General features: G+C 38.6%; 1 protein-coding gene and 1 long non-coding RNA gene across 2 annotated transcripts in view; one reads left to right on the forward strand and one right to left on the reverse strand.

The window, feature by feature from the left end:
- The window catches only part of LOC137483942 (uncharacterized), an 84,660-nt gene extending 69,336 nt beyond the window's left edge, over nucleotides 1–15,324 (reverse strand). The window contains exons 1-2 of the long non-coding RNA XR_011004684.1: nucleotides 15,251–15,324; nucleotides 14,734–14,884 (exon numbers count right to left, since the gene is read on the reverse strand). This is a non-coding gene — a long non-coding RNA (uncharacterized lncRNA). The remainder of the gene's footprint in view (nucleotides 1–14,733; nucleotides 14,885–15,250) is intronic.
- A 6,572-nt stretch (nucleotides 15,325–21,896) lies between these two features.
- On the forward strand, nucleotides 21,897–26,303 carry SGO1 (shugoshin 1). Its single transcript, XM_068207396.1, has 7 exons — nucleotides 21,897–22,117; nucleotides 22,203–22,399; nucleotides 23,364–23,428; nucleotides 23,590–23,729; nucleotides 24,318–25,163; nucleotides 25,343–25,517; nucleotides 25,760–26,303. The coding sequence occupies exons 1-7, from the start codon at nucleotides 21,982–21,984 to the stop codon at nucleotides 25,899–25,901; spliced, it is 1,701 nt and encodes a 566-aa protein (XP_068063497.1). The 5' UTR covers nucleotides 21,897–21,981; the 3' UTR covers nucleotides 25,902–26,303.
- The last annotated feature ends 39 nt before the right edge of the window (nucleotides 26,304–26,342 follow it).

Raw genomic sequence — 26,342 nt, forward strand, 5'->3', positions numbered from 1 at the left:
CAACAGGTTTTTTTATCAGCTCAGAAGGAACTGTTGTTGACATGGCTGTCCATGTGGCAGTATAACTTGTTTTGGTCCTGTTTGCACAGACAAGATCAAAACACTGGTCATGGTACTTGGAAGCCAAATACAATTTGCATGTTCTATATCTGTAGGGAAAATATGAGCAAATTAAAGTTTTCAGAATACTCCTAAAAATGCCTGGTTTTCTTTCAGAAGACAGAAAGAAATTTTTAAGTTTTGGACATCTGAGTCATATTACACACTTGAACAATTTTGAGAGCTCAGAAAGAATAAAAATTAACGACATTTAATAAAAGCAAAATTTCTTTGGCAATTTCCATCTTGCTAACGTTAAAACACCAGTTCCAAACTAGATTCAGGGGACACTTTATTGGTACAGAAGGCAATTTCTTGCACTGTATCACTGTTTGGTGATGGACATTTAACAACCTGGCTGATCAAGTGTATTAATGAGGCACTAAAATATTTTAAGGCATGAAGTAGGTATTAAAATTTCTTTGATACATTGTATGCATTTAAAGGCAACTAATTTAAAATTTCAGGTTTTCTTGATGGGCATATAAAAAGGTTTGTTATCCTGAGATTTTTCTCATTATTCGCTTTCGGAGTTCATTTACCCTTGATTCACCTATTAATTCCAGCAAGCTTCACTGTTCTCAGACCAGGAAAAAACACCATTTCATATACTTTGGCACAGTTATGGTAGATTAGGAAAGAAAAAGACAGGAAAAAGAAGAACAATCCATAACCCAAAAATGACAATAAACTTCACCTATATTGCTGATTCCTCCTCTAATTTATCTGTCTTGTAACAATGATATAGCTAAGGGCTGAATTCAGAAGGCTTCAGAAGAGAGACACTACTCTTTTAAGGGGCAAGGTCAACTGGCCCTGACTATTCCAGGGATAATTACGTTTCACTGGCTAGTGAAGAGTTTTCAATGAACCTGTTCATTAATTTAAATTCAGGGAGAATTTTTTGCAGTGCAAACCAGCAAGACTTTTGCTTTATTTCCTGTACAAACAAGCAGAGGGTATGAAACTGAATTAACTGCTCTTCAGGAAGAAAGGAAAGAACTAAGCAAGGCTCTGAATAGTTATCAGCTAGGGAAAAGCTGTAAGGAATAGCAAGCAACAAAATTGTCTGAATTACAATGGGTTGCCTTACCTACTCCTAGAGAAATACTACAAAACTTTAGGGAGGTTTTCAGGACTGTATCCTTAAAGTCTAGACACTTAAACTCACTAACAGCATTAGAAACTTTTTTTTTTACATCTAAGGTACCTGTAGGTTTTTTGAAGTGGCACATCCACTTCAAGGCACCTGTAGGTTTTTTGCCCTACTATAATAAGCACTCTATTCTAAAACTTGCTTGTAAAAATAGCTAGAAGCCTTTGCAAAGTCTAAGGCTATTTTTCCTTATGGTCATATTTTACTTATTTCCCTTTATACCAAGGCCAGCACTTACCTTTCTTTTTTTTTTTTTTCCCTCTCACATGTGGTGTATGTGGACTCAGAAGCTTTGTCTCCACCTCCTGTTTGTTTTACTGAACAAGAACACCAGGTTCTCCAAAAGCATTCCCTTGGCAAGAGCTGCCCACAAACAATGCAAGTGCATCAAGGTGGTTTTACAGCTGAAGCAAAGAGCCCTGCTGAGAAACAACACCTCTTAGCCCAGGGATTCAGTTAACACACCCATGCTGCCCCAGACAGGCTAATACAATTGGACACTGCTTTTGGGGACAGGGCCATTCTTGATGATGGACCATTTCGTTCTGGATGTTTCTGGGATCTGCCAACAAACACCTACTTTTCTTTTATATGATGTAATTTCCATAGAGCTTGCCAAAAGTCTCATTTGGCCAATCAATCGATCAGGAAAAGCAACACATCTCTGTGAAACTGCATAAAGGACAGATCGGAAGCAGATATGAAGCACAGATAAGCCAAGATGCCTTTTACCATTTGAGGTACTGACGATTGAAATGTACACAGTTTCAAGGGAGGGTTACACCACTGAGTTCTGTCCAGAAATGAAATTCCTAGGGTTTTACTTGCTTTAACTTTATTAGTTATAATTTTCTGTTAGTAGTTTACTAGATGTTGGGACAAAAGGCAAAAGAGAACATGAGCAGTGGTTCATTTTTCATAATGGTTATTTTTTTTAAGGGATTGACAGAGGTTTTTTTTCCCTGATTAGAAGTGCTGCTTTGAGAAGACAGTCAAATAACAATCCCCATATCCATGGCATAAATCTTTTTTGTTAGGCCATGTTTTACCATTAGCATTTGGCCTTCCTATGCAATTACAGTTCATCAAGCACAAAAAGTATTTGTCAGTCTATTAATTTTCTGCTGGAATCCTCCATTATTGCTCACTTGAGTGTGCAGATCAAGCTTCTTCAGGATCCAACTGGTAGTGACCCCTGTCATTAAAGAGGAACTCCATCCACTGCTCAGCCCTCCGTTGCATCAGTGGCTCCTAAATTTCTCATGCAAATTCTGTCAAGCCAAAAATGTCTGTGCCTGTTCTCAGTCCAGTGATGAATTATTTTGGAAAGCATGAGTAAAATCAATTCAGTCACTTGAGTTAAGCCAGCATGAAAAATAAGCTGCGCTTTCGCCATATGTGCTGATTGAAATTTTCAAGCATGGAAATCTTAAAAATGGCTAATTCTCCACACGTCATTCCAGGTTGTTTTATAAATCCTCACAGAGGAAGGAAAAATTATTCATGGCTAATGAAAAATGGTTCAGAAATTGCAAACTTATGAGCATTTAAAGTCACACATTTGTTTCAATTTTCCCTGAAATAAGGGATAAGTTAATGCTGCTCAACTCTAAAGCTAATCAATTATCAATAATGTACCTTGCTTTAAGTCTGTTTTAGTATACAATAAGTGTGGCTGTATCACATTTTTAAGTACTTTTTCTTTTAAAACATACAATAAATAACACTGACATGACATTCATGATTCAAGATCTAGGATTCTAAGGTATTCCCAGAAATATGTGATTCCTCCATTATCAACTCTACCATATTCAAAACACTCAGTACTTACACTGACTGTTCTTCACTGTGTGAATCCTGATGACCTATTTTGTTCTGTTATTTAAACTGTTGTCTTGCGTACAATATACAGAAAGAATACAGTGGCTAAAACAACAATATTATGCTAGTGGTCATGTGTCACAGGTTGGGATAAGGACAGCTCCAGCCAGGAGGGAGGGAGAGAGGGAGGAAGAATGGGCTGTGCAGTCAACACAACCATATTACCTACAAGTCAGGGTACACCAAGCTTGTGAGTCACCACTTACAGAGAAAAGGGGAAGAAGCTTTGTGATTTCGGACCCCGCCCCACTAAAATGGCATTTGCCCATACAGTGCAGGAGCCAAAATCTCCTTGGGACTCCATAGAGTCAAATGGAGGGAGACAAATCCTACTTTAAGAGCTTTCAGCTTTGATGATAATTGAGGGCAAGGGAAAGTGAGATATTATGTCAGCAGATCATTACAGGTATGACAGTAACTGTCATCTTCAATTTATTTTATTTGACAGCCATGGATGTAAAGTCCAGAATTATAGCAGATATAGGGTTAAAACAGTCAAAGAGGAATAAAATAAGAAAGTAGTGTAAAAATACTGCGATGAAGCAAATGAAAAGAGCTATAGTGCAGAACATATGAGAAGATTAAAAGACCTACAATCCTTTAAGGAAATACCTTTACCTAAAATGTAAATTAGTGAGAAGTATTGAGCTGAAGACTATTTTTGTCTCCCAATTTCCTAACTGATCTCTCTGTTGAAAGTTTGATCCATCTAGAATAAAAAGGAGAAAAAAGTGCATAAAAATGAAATAAGGATCTCAGAGTTAAGCCTCTAGTATTTTCACCCGACCTATTTTCACATCATCACTAACAAGCTACAGCTTTATGTTAGAAGGGTAAAGCATCTCTGTAATCTTAGTCAATAGTGTTCTCATTAGGAGTAACTAATATTCTTAAAATTATTTGAAACACTCTATTTGCTATAGGAGCAAGGTCAAAGTCTTGCAGAAGTAAATTAATTGTAGCAGTGTTTGTGCTAGTTGAGAACACCTGCAGCTATTCCTGAAACCCAATGGTCAATGACACTAACCTAACCTGGGAAGCAATGATATGAAAGTAATGACTTTGTCAGTTAAATAATCTTGCTGGTTTTAAAGATAAGGTATTAAAAAAAAAAAACCAATTCCCACCACCCTACAATATTTTAGCATAGCTAATATCTTTTAAATAATGATTCAGCTGTAAAATCAACATAATTTGATCAGTACCTTCCATGGTGCTTTTTCATCTACATTTATTCCTTTATATTTCATTTTAGTGGGGTTGCATGTGTTCAAATATACTGTGCCATATATACAAGTGTACACTGTTCCCAGTTTACACTGCAGGCAGTGTCCACACAGGTTTGTTCACAGGTCTGCTGGATCTGATCAGAGCACAGGCTCTCTCCTCCAGACAGTGTCTAAATGCTTTGGAAACAGTACATGTAATAGTTGATCTCAGTCGTGAATTGAGTCTGTGACAGAGCTAATACCTTGATGCTAGTCAATGATCAAATGCTCTCAGTGAGAAAATGCCCGCTGCCTCAGGCTATGTTTCAGATTAAAGTCAGATCCAGTGTTAGGTTTTATCTGTATTATATATTTGTATTACTTTTTTAAACTTTTCTTGAAAGTTTTTAACAGCAATATAAATATATAATTGAGAGATTCATATATTTTAACCATTTTGATTCTCTCGCAACATTTCATAATTGTGAAGTCCTCATGTAACCACTTCCTGTGAAAACCAATAACAAAAAAAAAAAAAAAATCTTTCATCTTGTTAATAGTGTGAACAGATGCCAGTAACAGTGAATCCTTCTACCTCTAACAGAGCAGACATTACTGGACAGATGATCCATCCATATGAGAAACTAGCAGTAGGACACCTGATACGTATCTGCCCCATGCTAAGACAGCAGGGATTCTCTGATTTGCACAGGATTTTGAACCAATCTGCAGCAGCTGCATCTTTTCAGTGTGTTTTTGTTGTGGCCCTTTTCTTCTATCCATAATTGCTTGGTGGCCAGTATGTTTAAACAGTGTGGAAGAGAGTAGAACTCATTTTTCTTTTACCTCAGTGGTTTAAAATGTGTTTTGACAGGAAACTTAATCACTTATTCTAAGTAATGAGGGCAGGAGATGCTCTGCACTCTTCTTGGTGTGGTTATGCCACCATATAGCCAAGAGAACAAAGATTCCATGAGAGGTAATGTTTCAGCAAGACTGTAGCTGAGGGTTAAAGCTCCTCAGTTCCCATATTGAAAATAAATTCACTTTTTAAAATCAACTGTACTTCTCTATTGTGACTTTTACAGGTTGGCAACCAGCAGACTTCTAGAATGGGCAAAAGGACTTAGTCATCACATGGCCATTTTGCACACGTCTGATAACCTGGTGTAACAAACCTGAAATGTGACAGGACTATTTTAGCTGAAATGCAGTTCATAGACCTAAATCAGGAGTTTAATTTGTGGAGCTGTAAATATTGGGTGAATATCTGGATCTTCACTCAACACAAGGAGAGGGTATTCCAAGCATTGTCACTGAGGCATCTTTCTGCAAGTGTACTGATGAAAATAAAATACACAGGGCCCCAAAGACCCTCAGTTAAACAAACACTGTTGCCATCTGTTATCCTTTCAGTTATTACAATCTCTAACTCCAACAGCTACAACTCAGTGCCAAATAGATGAAGCAGTGCTGTCATCTGAAAAACATATGAGTATATCCTGAGAATACAGCATATACTGTGCACCACCTTATATTTAGTAAATAACTTCTGTTTAACATTAAACCTCCCTGTACTTCTCATGCAGTTGCCTAGTTGCAAATGCAATGTCAGGTATTTTTATCTTGTGCAAGACTATGCTTCCACGAGCAATTATAATCTAATTAAAGTCATTAATGTTTATGCCCTAGGGAAACATTCAGTCATTTGTAGGCATCTGAGTTTTTCCTGTCTTCCGATCCTTGTAATTTATGCTTTGTTGAGCACTTCTAAATATCCACAAGTTACTTCACTTGCCATCTTAAAGCTGTGCCACTATATAGCCTATAGCACTGTTTTCAGTGCTTCTATTTAAAATTATGCTGAATAAAAATGGGTAAAATATCTATTAAAGTTTCAGAATTGGAGCAGCTTTTGAAGCCAGTTTTTTTTTTTCTTTTATCAAAAGATGTTCAAGTTTTTCATACCATAAATATTGCCTTAATCAGAGTTCAGAACTGTCTGTGCCTTTCAAATGCAAGCAGATACCTAGGAGTGTCTGAAAGAATACACCAGTGATTTCAGAACCCAGAGCACTACTATAATCCTCTATAAAAACTATTTTGGAGCTAGGAAGTGTCAGTGAGGTAAAGATTTTAAGATAGGGTTAGAAATTTTCCTATTATTTATTAATTATATAGCAAATCTTTTCACCACTAAATTAATAATATTTTGTAAAGTGCTAGAGTTTTATTTTCAGAATTCTGCTGGGACTTGATCCATAGACACCAAAGCCAATCCAAAGGATCTCACTGATTTAAGTAAGCTCTGGATCTAACCTCAGTGTCTCTCAGTGTCAGAACACAGGCCAAGAGGCAAAAGAAGGAACAGTGGTATTATTTTCACAGGGTATCTCTAATAACTTCCCTGGTTTCCAGGTTAGGGCTTTTGCTGCTTGGAACTGGGAATGTTTGGGTGCAAGGTGAAACAGCCAGAAAAAGAACACATGATTTAATTTCAAGCAATCCAACTCAATTACTGCAGAGGGTGTGGAAAGTGATCTGTCTCTATCACTGCTATCAGCCCAAGAGAGGATCCGTGCCGATGGCCTGTGACAAGCAAAATATTTTCACAGCTATGTCTACTAGTCTATCACCAAAAAATGTCTCCCCCACCACTTTAGAGAAAAGGGGATTTTAAATACAGCTGTTAAAAAAAAAAAAGTATTTTCTCATGTCATTCCACATTTCAAATATTTTTCACTTCATATGAGAATGCAACTAAAGCTTCTTGAAGGTTTTCACCAAGAGAAAGTATGCTTTTCCTGACACTTCCAGGTCAGGTTCACCATGGTGTACAGCCTGGACTAAACAAGGGATGTGAGTTTAAGCCTTTTTCTAACATAGCATGAGCACCAGGTTTTTTGGGGTGGAACTGTTGCATACATATGTTATCTATAAACACTCAAACATTTTACTGCAGCCAGGACTTGATCCCAGTAGTGTTTGTGAACTTGATTGTTGTGGTTTGGGACAACTACTTGTCCATCTTTATGTCTCTTCAGCACGGGGTCAAGATAGCTGTCCCAAACTAAGCTAAATGTACTTCAGTTTGACAACCAGTCACTTAATGACAAAAGTAATTTCAGTAAAATATTCTCAACCAGTGGCAGTTATGCTCTTTTGGAACACATTCTAAATAGCAATCAGCATGGCCAGCCTGACCTTGTCTGAAATCTGTTCAGAAGACATTTAATTAATGAGACTAGAAAGCTAGAATAGAGTCTGACATGGCCTGTATTCTCCACAGACTGGGGTGCTTTTTAGCTAGAGTGCCCTTTAGTAGGGGTCTGTTGCCTGTAAAGTATAGTCCCATGGTCAAGTATAGGTCATTAACATGGAGTCAGCAGGATTTAAGCACATATTGTTACATACAAATTGTTCTAAATATGGATTATGAAATCATTGATCCTTGGGAATTATTCTTAGTATCTGCAGAATTAAGAAATGCAGACAGACATTCTATCTCAATAACATAAGCATAACTTTATTTACAATGTTTTTAAGTTGACTTAAGAAGATGTACAGAAACAGTCTTCTACAAACTGTTGCATCCACAATCCTAGGGAAAAAAAGAGTAAAAACTAAAATATTTTTCTCTATTTTCAAACTAGAAAGATGTCAAGTGGTTCTGAACAGCTGAGTTGCTTGTATTACTCAGGAGAAGTGGCCATCAACATTTGGGCATGTAAGCTCCATATATTTTAGGTTCCTTTAGCATACCTTGTTTAGTGAGTATGTCAGGACATCATAAGCTTAAACATTATGCTGAGAAGGTTTCATTATCTCCTACTTGTATCATGTATCTTCAGCCCACACTTTACTGTCCAAAATATTAACTGAAAGTTTGGAATATGACTACAAGTTAAAATGGATTTATTTGATTAATGTGTGTATACAAGCATGGGTTCTCTTGTGAACTATTCAAGTGTTGAGTTTAATTGAGCTACAGCTGGTGCTGACTGTGTTTCCAGGGAGTAGGGATTTACTGACTGATTGACTGTGTCTCCCTTTTAACCTGGATGAAGATGCATTCATGAAGAAGTGAAATTTCCTGATGATACAAAACCACAGGGAGAATAGAAAAAAAAAGAGCAATAAACTGAATTAAAATAAGAGCACATAAAATCAAGTAGTTTATATAAAAGGAGTGAAACTAGACATAGCAGTTAGGAAATTCATTAAATCAGGGATTTTGTTTGTAAATCTCTAATTCAACTGGGAAGGAAGGAAGAGGAAAAAAACAGATAAGAGCTACTATACCAATGACAATGCAAATCTGTTTTGGAGAGGCAGAATAAATTAAATTAATGAACTTTTAAAACCCTTCAGCTGAGAACCTCTCTCCCTTGTTGGCAGAGCTAGAAACAGCTGTTCAAATGGTATCACAGAAGAAAAGCAGAAAATCAGAAAAAGAAAGAAATTCCAAAAATTTTCTTCCCTGCTCAAGGATGTCAAACATCCTGTGTGACTTGTAATAAGTATGCTTATCCTAAGAAAAGGCAGAGAAACCAAATGCAAATTGTCAGGGTATAACCAAAAATATACAAGAGAAATAAAGCTATCCAGTTAGAAACAAACAAAAAAAAAAATCCCCCAAACCTCCACAGTCTTCATCATCTGGAAAAACACTGCAAAATTTAACAATTGCCATCATTTTGCCTGAATAGAAGTTCTGGACAGTGATTCAGAAAGAGGCCACCACAAGGGCTCTTTCCGGATATTCTGGATGTGCAAAACCAACACCCCCACATCTATTCTGCCCCTATTCCATCTTCCAACATTAACAGAGCATATCCTGCCCTTCTGTAGGTGGGAAAGTCACTTCTGCATTTCAAGTTTTTCTTCTGTTTGACCTTTTCTCTTTTTTACCAGTAATGCCATTGCTGTCTTTCCATAAAATGTGATCTGTTCTTAATATACCTTTTTTTTTCCTCCTCTCTTGCTGGGCAGAAATACAGTGATTTTTAGTTCTCCTTAACATATATCTTGTTGCTGCCCACATTTATAAGTGGCAATGCTCTAGAAATATGGTTAGTTTTCATGATGCATATTTTTATTCACTGAGAAAGAATGTGTTCTATGCAAAAATAATTGAGGAATTCTAATTATTTAGAAAATCGAAGTAGTTCTGAATAATGTCTCTAGTATGGTTTTGCATGTACAGTCTAAGAAGCTGCAACATCAGATTTTCAAGAAGCTTCTCACTTTTTTATACTAGGATGGGAAAAGTCATAAGAACACACTGTGCCAGGTTTGCCAGAATCTCGAAGGCTTGAAAATCTCAACTGTCATCTGACTCGACAGGTCATGGAAGCAGATGTACTTCTAAAAACACACACGGGAGCTGGGAGCAAAGTCATTCAATGTGTGGGACTGTGATGCCATTATGTCACTGAGAATTTTGTCTTTGCATTTCAGAGTATAAACCCCTCTAGCTGGCCAATCTTAAGCTCCTCTCCCCAGTATTGTGGCTTCTCTCCTGTTCCATAAGCCGGTTGCCGGATATATCTGTCAGATATATCAGATGGCTGATTGGAAGAACTGGCTCTTTTTGGCACAGGGGGTCACCAACCAGGAAAGAACCATGTGCTCAATGTAATATGCAATAAAATATGAAGCTTGAGCTCAAATGACAGAGTCTATTCCTGGCAAATGAGATCTGACAAGTCTAAAGAATATATTGAAAATGTAAGATTTTATTCACATGGTAGTCAGAACAACTCCTCAAAAATACCTATCCTTATCCATCTCAGATGAATTCAATGCAAGCAAACCCTAAAAAATGAGAATAAAAGGGGAAAAAACCCACACAAAACGACAAGAAAATACACACACTCTCAGGAGTAACCTCTGATCACTGAGTATCCCAATGCCAGAGAGAACCATAAATTCCCCAAGTTCTTTGTTTCAGTGTGCACAGTACAGTGCAGAATAAGAATGAGTAGGTGCTTCTGCTGTTGACACTTCTTTAAATAGTGTCCCATTCATATGGGTAGAAAAGAAAGAAGTAGTGAGGAAAAGTTACTGAGAGTTCTTCATACTTAGCAGAGTATAGAGAAGGTGTTTACAGTGTGGTATCCCCTCATTTTTTCCTCCAAGTATAATCTGTTCACTACACAAGAAATAAATTAGGTGTCTTTCCAGATTTTATGAAGAACATTTAGAAGAGAGACACAAGTATGGAATAAATTTTAAATATTCATAGGAAAATAATGTAAAAACATATACATACAAATTAACATGCTGAATTAAAAAAAAAAATTGTGCTAAGATTGACAGCTATGGATTCATCCTTGCAGGTTTGCATGTATGTCATCAAATATACCAATATACTGTATTTCCATTTTACTCCAGCAAAAGGAGATGGCCTTTGCTTTGGCCAGCAAGTCTGATACTTCTTCTGTGCTGGAGTAATTAAAAGCAAAGTCGAAAAACTTCTAATTTCTAAAAGGAATTATTGAAGTCCCACAATTTTTTTATTAACTTCCTCCAAAGTACTATTTATAAATTCTGTCTTGATAGCTTTTCTGCAAATTATTTGTAAAACACATTCACTTGCAGAGTAATCTGGCTCCACCAAGTGACGATTGCTGTGATTGCTAGTCGACACCTGGACCTAACACAAAAGGGTATTAAATATTAACCTAATTTGGTAACATGGGATTTGCTGGATAGCTTTGAACTTCACTATATCATACATTTTAAATATATTATCTTGAAGTGTAGATGGTAAGTGAAAACACTGAAGCAATGCAAAGAACTTACTTGTCCCACTGGATGATGATGAAATTTTGTCTTACAAAAGTACCCATTGGATTACTATTAGTAACTCCACCAATAACACCTGTTATTCTTACCCTGTGAGAATTGTAGGAAGGTAGGAGGGAGGCAGGAGTGTAAATTATTTTCCTGAAATTCATTCCACACTTTTCAGGTGCAGATAGATAATGAGAGAAAGCCTGCTGGAATATCAAGAATGTGTATGAATTAACTTGCTACACTGTCCTTAAGGTAGCAAGGACATGTAAGGTCTAAGAGAACATGCTCTGGACAGCTAAAAACAAAGTGGATGAAAATCACAGGTGTAAAGAAGATTTTATAAAATGTGTTCTGCGAAACTAATTTTGAATGACGGCACATTCTGAAAGGGAAGTTTTTAAAGCACTTCAGGTGGCCAGGGAGAGACTTGAAAAGCCTGACAGTGAAATTGGAATTGCTTTAGTTGCTGCTTACATTGACTTTCTCAACCCACCCAAAGACCCTGGGCTTAGATTTTGCAAGCTCACAGGGGCACGAAAAAGTAGCCCTGCTGAAATTTGAAACTACCATGATGCAGTTGATAGGTTTTAAATATCACTGTTAATCAATTGTAAATTTTACCATAAACAGCAGGATTTCCTTTTCCATCATTGTTACATGCAGTTGTTATTTTTGATGAGGAAGACTACGGAAAGGCTGAGCAAACTGTCTTTTGTTACCTTATAGTTTTACTTTGATTAATTCCTAACAGAGAAACCAATGCAAGGGGTCAGCAGCTATTGGAAAGAATCATAAACCAACACCCATGGATACGTACATGTGTAAACACACATGGGGCATACAAACTATTAGAAATTAATGTAATATATATTAATATCTTTGGATTATCATTCTCTCTGCCATTGTCCATATCTATACAATAATGCAGTCTTTGTTTAATTTGTGTGTTCCCAGTTACATGTTCTGTTCCTTTGAAAAGACTGGTTGAGGAGGAAGCCTGCTCCAGGTAACAGGAGATAACTCAGCATGCCCAAGAGAGAGAAAAAACAGAGGGTACCACAAGAAGGAATAGACAGGACATTCACAGGAAAGAACAGCCTGGCTTTAGAAAGACAGGGAAGAAATTGCAACAGGGCTATACAGAAATTTTGGGCACCCAGCAGCTCAAACCTAGGGTCTGTCTGCAGTGATAGTGGAAAAGAAGAGAACAATGCATAAATCTTTTTTCTGTGTGTGTCACCTCAAGTTGCCTTAAGTTTTCTTTATATAAAAAAGTAGAAATGCAACTATTTATTTAAATAAAGTTTAGCTTTTTTTTTTAGCCTAGAATTGTTTGGATCTTTTGGGAGAGCTCATTATAAGATGAAAGCCTGAGGCATGTCACATCAAAGCTGTATTCCACTCTGCACCTTGTCACAGGGGGGAACAGACAACCTTGCAGACCAATAGAAGCTACTCGTGTCCTAGATCCTGGTGTTATTCTGAGAAAGGGCAGGGGTTGTGAATAAAATAGCAAGGAAAACCACCTCTGGATCAGAACTGACTCCTTTTGAAGGACACATTGAGATGCTTCTAAAAGCCAGATTTTTGCTTAGATTCCTTATAAGTCTGACACTGCACCTGTGGGGGGAGGGGGGGGTTGGGGAGAGGGGGCAGAATTACACATATTCTCCATGGTGAAGATCGGGGGCAAATAAAGATCTTGGGATTTTTTCCCAGATTTTCACCAAGATCCTGTCCACAGCATTCGAGGACTTTATTCTTTTGAAATTGCAGACTTTTTATGATATATGGACTCCAGCATCAATTAATGAGAAATGCAATCCTTGCAATCCTGAACAATTAGTGTTGGTATTATTGTCTCTAACAAAATCTAGCAACACCAAATTCCACTGTGCCATAAGAAAACACCCACTCCAGGGTTAAAAATCACAGTTATCCCAAACTGTAAACTGACTGTCCAGCAAACAGCAGCTTAGTCAGGAAGTAGACAGCAATAAGCTGGTAGAAGACAATACAAATTAAAAGAAGAAAGTGTAAATCTTAGTAAAATCTGTGCTGAAGGCTGCACTGAAAAAAATAAACACTTAGTTGAAATATCTGGTAATTCTGATTTTAAATTGAACTTTGGTGTAAGATTTCAGGATTTAAAAAAAGCCCAAGTGAGTTTTCATGAGGCAACATATAAGTTACAATAAGCCAGTACTAAGGCAGACATATGAAAACATTTTTAGCAAAAGAATTATGGCAACTGCAGACTCCCTTACTCCTTGCTCACTAGTAAGTACTCCAGTTGACTACAGAAGACCATGCACTAAGACCTAAGCCTCTTTACTATCAAATAATGCACAGTCCAACAAATCATATAAAAATAATAGAATTAAAATGGGTTTCCAGCTGGGTAATTTGTGGTTGTTCAATCTGCAGGCAATCAGATAAAATATGGTGTGCACATTGAGCTCCTATTTTATGCATAGCAGTATTTTCCTCCTATTTCTAGAACTTCTGTGTTTCTAGACCTCTTTAAAAAAAGATAAAAAAGAGAGGCCTAGAGTTAGCCATCATTTCTTAGCTGGCCTAAGGTGACCAGGAGTATCTGTATGTGTGTGTGTGTTTATTTCCTTTGCTGACTGGGGCAGCAGTCAGGGTATCTGATGCAGGTGCAGTGGTACCTGTAGGAATTAAACTAGGAAAGCCAGAAATAAGTAGCTTTATCTAAATGTGTACAACAGGAACTCAAAGACCCTTCTGCAACAGTCTACATCTAGTTTCCAGCACAAAAATGATAGGAGAGATGCGTAGGAATGTGACTGCATGTTGAGTGGGCTCCATGTCTGCAATTTCATTTTCTCTACAACATCTGCACAGAAAACTGTAATTTGAGCAACTCTGCTCAGATTTGTGCTTATTTCTTGGTAAACAATTACTTCAATCTAATTTATCTCATGAAATTTCTATAAAACTGCTTTGTACTAAAGCATTTTGTGAGTTTTTTATTAGGTCTCCTCCCAACCTTTTATTTTAGAAATTGTTGACTTAACTACAGTGAAAAAACTTTCTGGGAACATACTGATTACATCAAAATTTGTGACATAATAGTTTAATTATTTCTTTTTCAGTAATATTCCAGAATTTTACAATTATTTTATCATGACAAATGCTGTGCTCTATTTCTATTGATTTAAATAGTTCAGATTGAAGGAAATTCTGTCACAGAATCTAATTTTTCAAATGTTCTTAAATTTTTAAATATTTGAATTACACAAAATGAACTAAAAGAATCATGGAACATCCATTAAAACACAATCTTTTTCAACATACTGGTTTTTTGCTTCCTCTTTCTTAATACAATCTCTAGTTCTTACCATACCTATTGTATCTGCCTATAAATATAAAATAACAATATTGCATGTTTTATTCTAATTTCTCCAATAAAGCTGAGAGAAAATATTCTGAAAGGACAGAAAACCAGATGAAATTGTGGGAATGAAAAGCTGTAACACTGGACACAGTACAGTTGCAAAGCATGATAACAGAATGATAAAAGGTACCAAGATACAGAGGAACACAAGTGCAAAGATAACAGACCTTGGAGAATTCTGCCTCTGTTCCACTTTTCTGTCAGTCAAAAATCTTGTAATGTTTGAAGTTCACATCTGCAGCAGTTCAGCTGTCTTTCCATATCTCTTTACCACTGTCATGCCACTTACAGCTTTTGCTGGTGACAGATCTATTTAAACTGTTCAAGTAAACATCAGGATGCTAGTGGCAAGCTAAGCTACAGAAACAAAACATCCTCAAACCTTAGAAGCCATTTTAATGTCAAATGTTATAGTGTAATTTTGTCCATACAGTTATGATTTCAGTTGATCCTCATGAGTGTGTGTCATTCAAAATTCTCATTTCTTCAAAAGAAACTGCAGCTTCAGTGTGAGTAGATCTGTTATCAACAGAAGCACCAAATGATGGTTGCAGGGTATTGCTTTATTTCGGAACTGACCACTCTTTTTTTGCCTTTATTTTCTGTCTAGTCTTACCCACAGCATTTCCCACAAAGCATTTAAGTAATAAAGCAATCCTGCTTATTTTAATATGGGCAACATACCTAGAGCAGAACCAAATGGAGTACTGTGGGGTAATGGTGTCTGCTTCTTTGTCTATCCTTGGCTATTACAGTTATATATCTTATTATAACCTATCTTCCCCTGTCTTGTTCTCTGTGGTGGACTAAAGTCAGTAAAAAATGTTTGTGCAGGACCTCTTGTGAGAGAACAAATCGTCAATCTATATCTCTGTCTCCTACCTATGAACAATGATTAGCTCTTTGAAAGTCATTCACCCATGACCCAAACCTCTGAGAGCTGACTGCAGCAATACAACCCCAGCAGGAATTGCTTTTCTACACTTCATAAAAATCCTCCTTAACTGAATATTCTGATCTAGAGGAAATGCTGGCTGTCAAGACATTTTTTCCCTACCCAGTATTAGTATGCCCCAGCCAATGTGCGTGCCAAATGCCGCTGTTAATTTCTTCAGCCCTCTGTCTTTCTTCATGTTTTACCAGTGGCTTTAGGAGCAAGTAAGGATTGTACACACTACTACAAGGCCTCAAATAAATACTTGTATGTAATGTGTACATATAAGAGTAGTTGTGTTTAAAGAGAAAGCCCAGCTTTAACCTCAAGTTTACCCATGTAAACCAAGACCCTCTCCACTGACACTACAGCACCTAGAGGGAGAAGGTATGCAAGAGTGGGAAGCTGCTGGCACTCTGTTCCATCCGGATCCAGGATTTCTGCACTTATTATCATATGATTAATATTTGCCTCTCAGATTATGGTAGGTGTATTAGTATTAAGAAAAGCTACACTAAAATATATTCTTGTAGCCATGAATGCGTTTCATTCCATTATGCCTGACAGAATCATCATCATAATCATCATAATTATCATCAAGATCCACTAAGCAGGTCATTTTTGCCTTTGTCTCTTTATGCTACAATTCTACCAGTGGCATATTCTACTACTGAGCTATTTATTCATCAGGACAAACTGGGCAATAACTGGTGGAAAGCCACATATTTGTACAAACAGAAGAAGGAAAAGAAACACTTTTGTCAGTAAATATTCCATTCAATGGCTAAAAAAACCTCAAAACAAAACAAACAAACAAACAAACAAAAAAACCTTCAAAGCTTAAAAAGAAAATAAGTTTACTGCCTGGTAACCTTCAACCAGTGCTATGCTTCACTTCAAAAATGCGAGACAGAGGTAAGTAGAAGACTTGAGGATAGAAAATTTGAGGGGGAGGAGGCTGCTTCTGACTGCATGCTCTGGAACTGCTGTGTACAGGAGAAAGTCAGGGTTCTGGTCTACCGACAGGTGGTACAATGATCAATTAAGGTATGTACTCAACAGAAATGTTGAGAAAATGTTGAACATTTAATTTACACTTTTGACACATTATTCCTCTTTGCTCACTGGACCATTTAGTTTCAAGATTTCTGACTGGCACTTATATTGTTGCATACTGCTATGGATTATGATATTATTTTGGGATTCTGGATTTTCCCTGGCACTGAAAGGAAAGATTTGGTGCAACTCATACATGTATAATCCAGAGTGTCTAAAGTGGAAGACACAGCTGTATCTGATGCATAATATTACCACTGCATATATTTTTGTGTCTGGAAAATTTCTCATGAACAGATCAAGATACTTATTAATCTTTCACATCCTTGCTTACATTAAACTGATTAAAAATTAAAAACATTTTAGAATAAGTTAAAACATAAAGATTTATATGAATTTAGAACAATATAGAATACATATTTACATCAAAAAGACACTGATACAACTAATGTAGGAATGCTGATTTAGAGCTAATTAATTTTAGCTTAATGAAACCCATGTTGCCTCACGTTTCAATTAACTCAGACTTCTCTTCTTATATTTGTAGTTTTGCATGCAAGTAGAACAAAGTTATTTTTGAGAAAGAAAAAAATTAGCCTTATAATTAGAAAGTGGTTATGGATAACTTAGAGTCTGTAATAGGAATAACATATTCCAAAATAGAAATGGTCTTAACTTTAGCAACTTATGGCTCTAATTTGATATATCTTTCTGAAATGCGAAGGAAATAGCATATAGGGACATACATAAAAATAATGACACCCAAAAAATGCTCACAGTTCTTTTTAACCTTGCCGAAGGACAAATATCAATTATCCAGTTGTCAAAATCTTTTCAGGTCATTATTTCTACAGGATTTTCAGCCAAACTTGCTCAAGCTAGTACACCTTATTTACTCAAATACGTCTGCATCAGCTTCTTCAAAAAAATGTTTGCTGCTTTTCTGTTTTCGGGAAGAAGAGTGTGCATCAGCATCTTGCAGTTCCCACACATCAAATATTCTTAGACTCCTGTCATGATACTTCCAAGAAGATGATAGCTACAAACATCAACATCAAACATTATCCAAGCTGATCAGAGCTGAACAGTTTGAAGGCAGCCCACAAATGAGCCATCCAATGGCCAAGAAGGAAAGTACTGCAAGGCAGCAGCAGTGTACATGGCACAGCAAATAAGAACAGACCTGACTCAGCAAGACATAAATGATCTTCCCAAACCCAAAAGGTAATGGAAAGCAAGACAGTCCTGTGTGCCACTAATCAATCTCTCTCTCTGCTAAAGGAAGGAAATACTACTGGTGCGTAAAAGCCACTTCTAAGGATGTCCTCGAACAGGCCACTTGCAGGATTCATTAATTTGGTACTACACAGAACAGTCTATTGTATACACTTTTCCTTTTGTCCACACAGTATGCACTGCATTCCATACATTGTGATTTCCAGCTCTGTACCTCTTTGTGGTAAAGGTAGTAAAATATGAATCATATATACCATCCTAATTCAGCTACTCTGATGGTTAACACCAGACAGTACCAATATCACCACTGTGGTTGTCTGATGTAGGCTTGGACATGGAGCAGCTTAAAGGATGGGTGGGGTATTTAAATTGGGTATCTGGAGGTTACCCAGCTGCCGGCATCAACAAAAGCCTGACATTGGTCACCACATCATGGCTGCTCTCCTGTGCCCTACTGGTGATCACCAAAAATGAGTGAAAAAGTAGATACAGCAAGTCTAAACGTCTGTTCTTATAGAGCAATACACTTCATCCTGTTATTGAAACCAGTAGAAGTTTTAAAAATATTTTCCATCAAATACTGGATTATCAATGCCTCTCATAAGCATTCACTCAAAAAGTTAAAATTCCATTTATTTGAAGACATTGGTTTTGGTAGCAATAAAAGTAACTTATTTAAATTTGCACAGGATATTTAATACCTGATTGTTTGCTTAGTTGGGAAAAACAACTTCCTTTGAGCCCTAACAGAATGTATTGGATATCACCATGTAACATCACACTCAGACAATTCTGATAAGTATCCAGAATGCTCCCAGAATCTCAGTTCAGATTCTTGTAATTTGCTGTCGTTATATGAAGCAACTCTTGCCTTGTAATGCAAGACAATAAATCTAAGATGAGAGCAAATCTTTCCATACTGCAATTCCAGTCGCAGCAGCAGCTGTTTTGCCACATGAGTACACCCGCTAGAAATAAACTAATAATCCATAGCAACTCTGGCACCAACGACAGCATCAATCTTTATAGAGGAAAATGTGAAACTGCTTACAGCAAAGATTCAGTTGAGCTAGAAAAATTCACTACTTGGAATCCTCCACTATGAATAAGTAAAATGATACAGGGGGTGTAACCTGCAAATAGTCTAATAGAAACAAAACTGTCTAGGGATGAGACTAATGCACAAAGGAGCACACCTCAGTCACAGTGAAAATGTGATTATCAGGATATAGAAATTCAAATACAAGAAATAAAAGATAATCTGCAGAAATATTCCAAAATGTTTCTGAATGAGCTGTAACAAAACTGATGGGAACAATAGAATAAAAAATGTGAAGAGACGATTTTTAATCTTGATATAAGTATACTCAGGACAAAAAAATTAATTAAGAGTAGCACTTAGATAGTAATGGAGAAAGCATTATTTTTTTATCAAAACAGGGTTCATTTAATCACAATCAGTGTATTTGTGCCAAGCTAATAAATGACTAATGGATAAAACACCTTACCAGCATTGCTACTTGGCCAAATGCAAAACACCTGCTGCCTTTAAGCAAGACAAAGTTTGTAGGGAAAGGTATTGCTTTGGGTTAGTATAGCTGTGCCTAGCTGGGAAAAAAAAAAAAAGGCTCAAAAACAACCCTCCAAGCCCCCAGAAGCTGAATTAAACTAGATAGTTTCATCTATGTATCTATGTTAGAGACAGAGAGATTTGCAAGGCTCCAAGTGACACTGTTCGCTGAGGCTGACTGGAGGCGCGCACCCAATTATGGCCTTTAAAACAGCGAGGGGCCTGAGGGAAGGGGATGTGAAGCTAATCATACAATAGCAGAAAACCAGCATTTCTACAAACTATGTGATTTTTAATGTCCAGTATGTCTCTATTTTTCTTCTGCTTTCGCAGGGGAGAGAGAGGAAGGAAAATTGAGGTGATTTTGGGCTGTTTTTTTGGTTGCTTGGTTAGGTTTTTAAAAACATTTATTTTCTTTTTCCCCCAGGCCTGTGAGGTTTTGTTCTGGGAGAGTTTTTTGAGGCTGGAAGGATGGGTTGGTAGATGTTACTTAGGTTAATCAAGCAGACAAGAAAAAAGAAAAAAACATGTAATGAGAAACTAAGATTGTGGGTTGCTGTGGTTTTGTGTGTTACTAATAAATGGGTCTATATTGTGTGTAAATTGATCATAATTTTTCATGCTGAATCCTAAAGAAAATATGGGGGTTTTTACATGATCTCATGTCTCCAAAGGGGATTGTCACACAGCATCCAGGGCTGGGTTCACAGGACAACTTCTTTGCTAATAGGAATGCAACACCAACTTTAACAGCATCTATTGATGAAGTAGGAGAGTAAGTTAAATATTCATTTATACTACTGTAAAATCTACATAGATGAGGTCTTCAAGGCTGAACTGGAAAAACAAAAATTACATCACCTTGCAAGGAGCAGGAAAGGACAAAAGCACATACATCATGGTTTCTGTCATGATCCATGAGAATTTTTCAAGTTTGAAACAACACATTCAAGTTGTAATTAATAAAACCAGGAAATCAGATAGCTGTAAGACAAAAAAAAAGTGCAGCAACTACAAAATGCTGAGGTAACAGAATCAAGAATACCATTTATTCTGTTAATAAGACATCGTTTAGCTCATTTTTTTTTCTTTCATTTCTCCCAGTAGTTAATCCAGGTTCAGCACACCGTAAAGATGTGTAAAAGCACACAGAAGATGTAGGTTCCCTCACGTTTATCAGGAAAATCCACTAACACCAGAGAGGCTTATGTCCAAAAAGGAGACAGAGGAATTCTGTAACTTTATTTGAATAGAGTCCACTGGGACACACAGGTGCAGGGTTTTCTCTCTTGAGTTTTCGCAGGACGCAGCCTCCTTTTATCCTGAGCTCCCAGCCGCACGTTGCCCTCTTCCCTTCGCCACGGCTGAGGAACCAGGAAGGCACAGCCTTCCCCAACTGCCCAGCACACATTCCCCCACTGAACCCAGTGCCTTACCCCAAAGTTCAGAACGCAGGCTGCGCAGCGCCTCGTCTGTTTCACAAGCCAAGCTGCCTGGGCTATGCAACAAACCTGCTGCCCGAAGTTAGAGACACCAAGACCCATTTCAGAGGCTTTAATACCCACACCTTCACCCATCTAATCGTTAGTAAAGGCATTCGCTTTCCTCTCGCGCTCGTCCTACACTTCGCGGCCTGGCCGTGGGTAACTCTCACAGCGCAGCTGCAAAGTGCGAGAGGCTCATCCTGCGACTGCTGCAAGCAGCGGCCACAGGCAGTAAAGCACCCCAGATTAAGGAGTTCCAGCTCCCGGCCCTGCCGGTCGACCGGCGGCTGCTCGCCCGCCGCTGCCCCGCGGTTGCTGAGGCGGCGCCGGCGGCGGGCGGGGCCAGGCGCGGGTGCGCGCGGCGCTCGCGGCGTGACGCGCGGCTCGGGCGCACCAATGGGAGGCGGCGGCGGCGGCGTTTGAACGGCGCGTGGCGGCGGTGGCAGACGCGGTGGTGCCGCCCCGCGGGGCCGAGCGGCCGCTCGTGCGCTTCCCGGGCGCGGCCGGAGCGGGAGCCGAGCGCGGAGCGGAGCACAGCCGGGCCCAGCCGGGCCCAGCCGAGCACAGCCGGGCCGCGGAGAGACGAGGAGCTGGACGTGCGCAGAGGAGGGGCGCCGAGCTGCGGGACGAGGGAAACTCCGGGCCGCTGCTGCGCTCGTATTCGTGCGGGCCCTCCCGCTTCCGCCGGGGGCTCGGGCGGCCGCAGCCGGTCGGGGGAGGTGCCCTGCGCTCGCCCTTCCGAGGAGGTACGGCCGGCCGGTGCGGGGTGCTGGGACGCTGTGCCTGCAGTTAGAGGAGCGGGGGCCCGGCTGCCGGCAGCTCGGGAGAGCCGAGCCGAGGTCTTGGCTGCGGCCCCGGTGTTTAAAGCCCTGCCCGGCCCTGCCGCGGGCTCCGCGCGTTTTGCAGTTCCGCCACGCGCGGTCGGGACAGCGGCCTCGCCGCAGCAGCTGCGGTGAGAATGGCCAGAGCTGCGTGTCTTTTCCTGGTTGTGGGTCTTTGCTCTCGGTGTACCTCCGCTTAAAACTGCCCTGAGCTTTACTCCTCTATCTCTGTGCCTTTTCTTTTGGCGTTGGGGGCGCGTGGTGCAACCCCAGCTTCGTGGGTTCCTCACGTTTTCTACTTTTAAAGGTAGAAGATGGCAGAATACTCGAGGAAGTCCTTCAAAGACAGTCTGAGTGACATAAAACAACGTATGAGAGAGAAAAGGACTCAGAAATGGTCAAGGCTGGGTAAAACTACACAGTTCTCCACCGTAAAGGCCAAAAGAGCAAGTAAGATGCCTAAGTATCTTAGGATTTATATTTTATTTGTTTTCTTTTCAATCCCATCTGAAACACTAATTGTGTTGTGTTGCAGCCAACAACTCCAACAAAATTAAGATCATTCAAGCAAACAACAGAGATCTGGCTCTGTCCTTGCAAGAACACAAGCTCAAACTGAGGGAAGCTGAAGCTACCATTCTTCAGCTAAGGAAAGATTATCACATTTTGAAGGCTCAGATGTTTGACTTGCAAAGAAATCATAGGTTCCAGCAAGAACAAGGACACGTGGAGGTATTTTTAATAATAACTGTATGAGCTGGTGAAGCTGAACATCAGAATCTGTACCAATCCATTTATAGATATCTTTATGCTCTTAAATGTCTCATAAAACATTAATTCAGCATGTTCAATGAGGTTTTTTTCACCTAACTTGGTATGCTGCTTTGGATACATTGACATGTGGTAATGAAATTTTTTTTTTCACTTCTTTCTCATTTATTTAAAATAAGAAAAGTAAACATAAAGTCTTAATTAACAAAAATTAAAGTCCATTTTCTGTGAATTTTGTAGGGAGCTTATCACATGTGAAGGCACCTGACAGAGGTTTCTTCAGATTTTAATTATCTCATAATGCTGATAAGTTTGTAATTGATACTAGAGTATGATAGTAACAGTGTTACTGTCCTTCCTTTGTCCATTAGAACTGACTGTTAGCCTTGAATGAGATAATTTCCAAAGTGTCTGAGAATTTACTGGACTCAGTCACACTCCTTGGCCTAGCAAAGAATTTGTGTTCCATAGACCTAGTAAGTGCCTTTTCCTCTTGAGGAGCAGGCCTTCACTTCTTCCACCATAGAAGCATGTAGATTTTTAGATCTGAGCCCTAGTTCAGAGGTAGGACTAGTCCCACAGTTCCCGGTATCCCAGGGGTGCACACTGTGGGGGTGTGTCAGTAAGTTATAAGTGGGACTGAGGCTCTGCTAGGCAGTGGTTGGAGCACCCTGATTTTCTGGGGCTTTATGCACAGTTCCTTCCCCTGTCTTGTTGTAGGATTGAGCTAGGGGTGAATGTGCTGATGTGCAGAGGCTGAGAAAGTGGCTGACTAACACCCACAGCACTTGGTGTTAGCTAGACAGAAAGGGAGTTAAGGGCCTCTTTGGTGCTTCCTGGAGTAATTTGGCTGTTGTCTAAAATTTGTAGATGGTACAAGCTTGTGTCATCCATTTAATCACAGTGAGATTTATTTTGTTGACAGAATCAAAGAGTGCTTTCTTCAGGTCCTGGAAACAGTTGCAGTGTCACAGGACCGACACATTCAATGTAAGTATCATTGATTAATGCCTTTCTATGTCTGGAAACTCTGTTACAGGAAGTTTAATTTTCTGACTGGAAAAAGGGAAGCAACCCAATGTAATGAAAGCTGTTCCTTGTGTTAAACTCTATTGCTGTTCAGTAAATACTACCTTTGGTATTTTCTCTAGAGGACCTCTAGAGTGTGTTCTTGAAGATGGTCCTGTACTTCCAAGTGGGATGGAAACTTGTGGTGACAGAAATTCTTTGTCAAAGATCTATGTGGAATCTGACAGTGACATTTCCTCTACCAAAATAATTCCAAGCGAAGGTAACTAAATCAAAATATCAGACATTGCTGTTTTTGAATTAGGAAAACAATGTGTGAGTACAAGCTAAAAAAATTGCTGCTTGTGAAGGAACTGATAAGTAACTTTCTGCTTCTTGTCATAAAGGGGAAATACTAATGCTGTCCACTGGTAAAATGTTTGAATGAAGATGTCCAGCAAAATAGGGAGGAATTTGAAACTGCTTTATCTTCTCTATAGCTGCAACCCAGTTTCATTATCTATCAAACAGTTCAACTAAGTAAAATTGCCTTTATACAGTCATTAGCATTTATGAAATTAATAAAAACTTGTTAACAAAGCAAAACACTCAGGAAAATCAATATCTGTAAATAACCTTTCCAAAAGCAACAGTTGAGAGGAAAATACTAGTGTTATATTACCTAACTGCTTTCTGCATGGAAGCTATATTAAACAGAGCTTATCTCAATTGCCAAATCCTAGTTTATAAAAATCTCTGGAGAAAAGCCAAAGAATAGTCTGAATTTTTGACAGGTTCAGAATTTTTGCACAAAATCTTAACATGGTTTTTCTGTTTGCCTTTAATATGACATTTTCCCTTCAATTACAAGGACAGCCATCTGATTTTCATCTGAACAACACAGAGCCAGAGCTGGAAAATGTTTCTTCAAGTGTAAAGTTTCAATTTGGTAGTGTGTTACCAAAAAGTGTATCCACCAGACGTCACTTTTCGACGATGAGGAACCCTAATGTTGTTTGTACTGGTGCCTTGGACTGTTTAGAAGGACCTGATTCAGTAAAAGAACTTTCTGAACAGAATGAAATTAGGCTTGAGGAAAGTCTAGAGAAGTGTGCTACAGGAAATATGAATGCAGCTGTTCCTCACTTGAATGAAAGCAAGATCAATTCAGAGCTGCCATTGAGGCAGAAAACTTCTGAAACTGCACAGTTCAAATTAAAACGTAATTCCGATCTTAAACAACCTGAGTGTAAAAGCAGAGAAAAGCCTCAACGAAGGAAAGAAAAGCACCAGAAAGGAAAACTGGAATGGCCACTTACTTCCCAACAAAGACCAGGAAAACTGGGTAAAGAGGCTTCTAAAGAAAAGCAGAATTTCTTGGGTGGCATCAGTGATGCTTATGACTTTCATTTGGAAGAGAGTGTCCATCTTACACCTTTTCGACAAAACAAGGGGAATGACAGCGATATTGAAGTGGAGGATGAAGAAGACTCAGCTGAAACCAATACCATTGAGTCAAGCAGTACTGCAGGTGACTCAGATGACAGCCTCTATGAGCCTTACAAGAGTAAATCAAAGAAAAGGCAAAGTTCAGTGGATCAGAGCCCTATGTCACCAATCCATCCAAGGCCAAGGTCTAAAAGATGTTTGGCACAGCGTGAGCAGAAGTTCTGTCATGAAGAAGAGACTGAAAACAAATCAAGTGATAAGTCTATTAGTAAGTACAGAAAGTGTTCTGTAATTGGTTTTGTTTTCTTGGAAGATAACATTATTTAGGAGATTTAGGCTTTTTTATTTCAGGTTTTTTTTTTATAGCAACTAAAAGAGTAATGTTTTAAGAATGGTTAGATTTTCTTTAAAGCTTGCTTACCTGAACTGTGCCTAATTTCTTCACAGAGCAGCCTCCTGAGCCATCTCGTGGGCATCTCTGTGATGTTACCAATACAGCTGCAGTGCTCTCCAGCACTGGGGATGCAGAAATTGTCCCTGAAGGTGAAGGACCTCAGTCTCCAAAACGCAAGCGGCGAAGTTGTACTGTTACTGTGAACTACAAAGAACCAAGTATTGCAGGGTAGGTGTCTTTACTTTTCAGTTTGACATGAAGTTCATTACATTCCATCCAATAGAGGATTTGAAAGGCTTACTTAGATCTTGAAAACAAGACCTTAAAAAAAGAGCTCAAAGAACTCAAATTCCAGAGTTAATAATACAGCCTAGTTCGTGTGAAATGGAGCTTACTAGCTAAAAGTTATTTTTTAAAGTGATGTAGGGAACAGAACTTAGTTTTGCCTTTTTTTTTTTTTTTTCAAACAGGAAACTCAGGAGAGGAGATCCATTTACAGATACAAAGTTCCTGTGTTCTCCAATTTTCAAGCTGAAAAAAGACGCTAAACGACGTTCTCGTAAGAAAGATTCTCTGAAAATATCCAATGAGGAACTGGTTAGTTGTCTTTGAGATTCTCAGCAAAACCGTGCTTCTGCCATGAAGAAAGTAATTTCCTGGATGATATATTTTGCACAATATGTTATATAAATATGTAAATAGTTGTGTGTCTAGTTCTAAGGATATCAGATTAAGGGGGCTTGGATTTATTCTAGTGACTTATTTTTAATGATACGGATTGATACTTTTATAACTTAAGTGATTCTATTCAAGCTCCTTTAGAATGGATCTGAGAGTATATGAGAAATCTCTGATGGGTAAGATGGTGAATGTCATTGTATGGGTGAACTTTAGGCACTTAAAATGTTTTGAGGAGCAAGTATTTTTAATAACTGTGCTTGTACAGATCCTGTTTATGTGATGGCTGTAGTTTCATGTTGAATCTTACAATAAACATCTTAGTATCTGGAAACAGCTCAGAGTGAATTGGTGTTCTTTTGGTAGATTCCATAG

This window comes from Anomalospiza imberbis, chromosome 1 (genome assembly GCF_031753505.1).
Source record: "Anomalospiza imberbis isolate Cuckoo-Finch-1a 21T00152 chromosome 1, ASM3175350v1, whole genome shotgun sequence".
In the NCBI taxonomy this organism is placed as follows: domain Eukaryota; kingdom Metazoa; phylum Chordata; class Aves; order Passeriformes; family Viduidae; genus Anomalospiza; species Anomalospiza imberbis.

What these genes read in the sequence shown, in the direction of transcription:
- SGO1 (XM_068207396.1), top strand. Translation starts at nt 21,982, where the DNA reads ATGGCAGAATACTCGAGGAAGTCCTTCAAAGACAGTCTGAGTGACATA. An exon ending in CGTAAAGGCCAAAAGAGCAA is followed by an intron (nt 22,118 to 22,202) that starts GTAAGATGCCTA and finishes GTTGTGTTGCAG; the next exon opens with CCAACAACTCCAACAAAATT. An exon ending in CAAAATAATTCCAAGCGAAG is followed by an intron (nt 23,730 to 24,317) that starts GTAACTAAATCA and finishes TTCAATTACAAG; the next exon opens with GACAGCCATCTGATTTTCAT.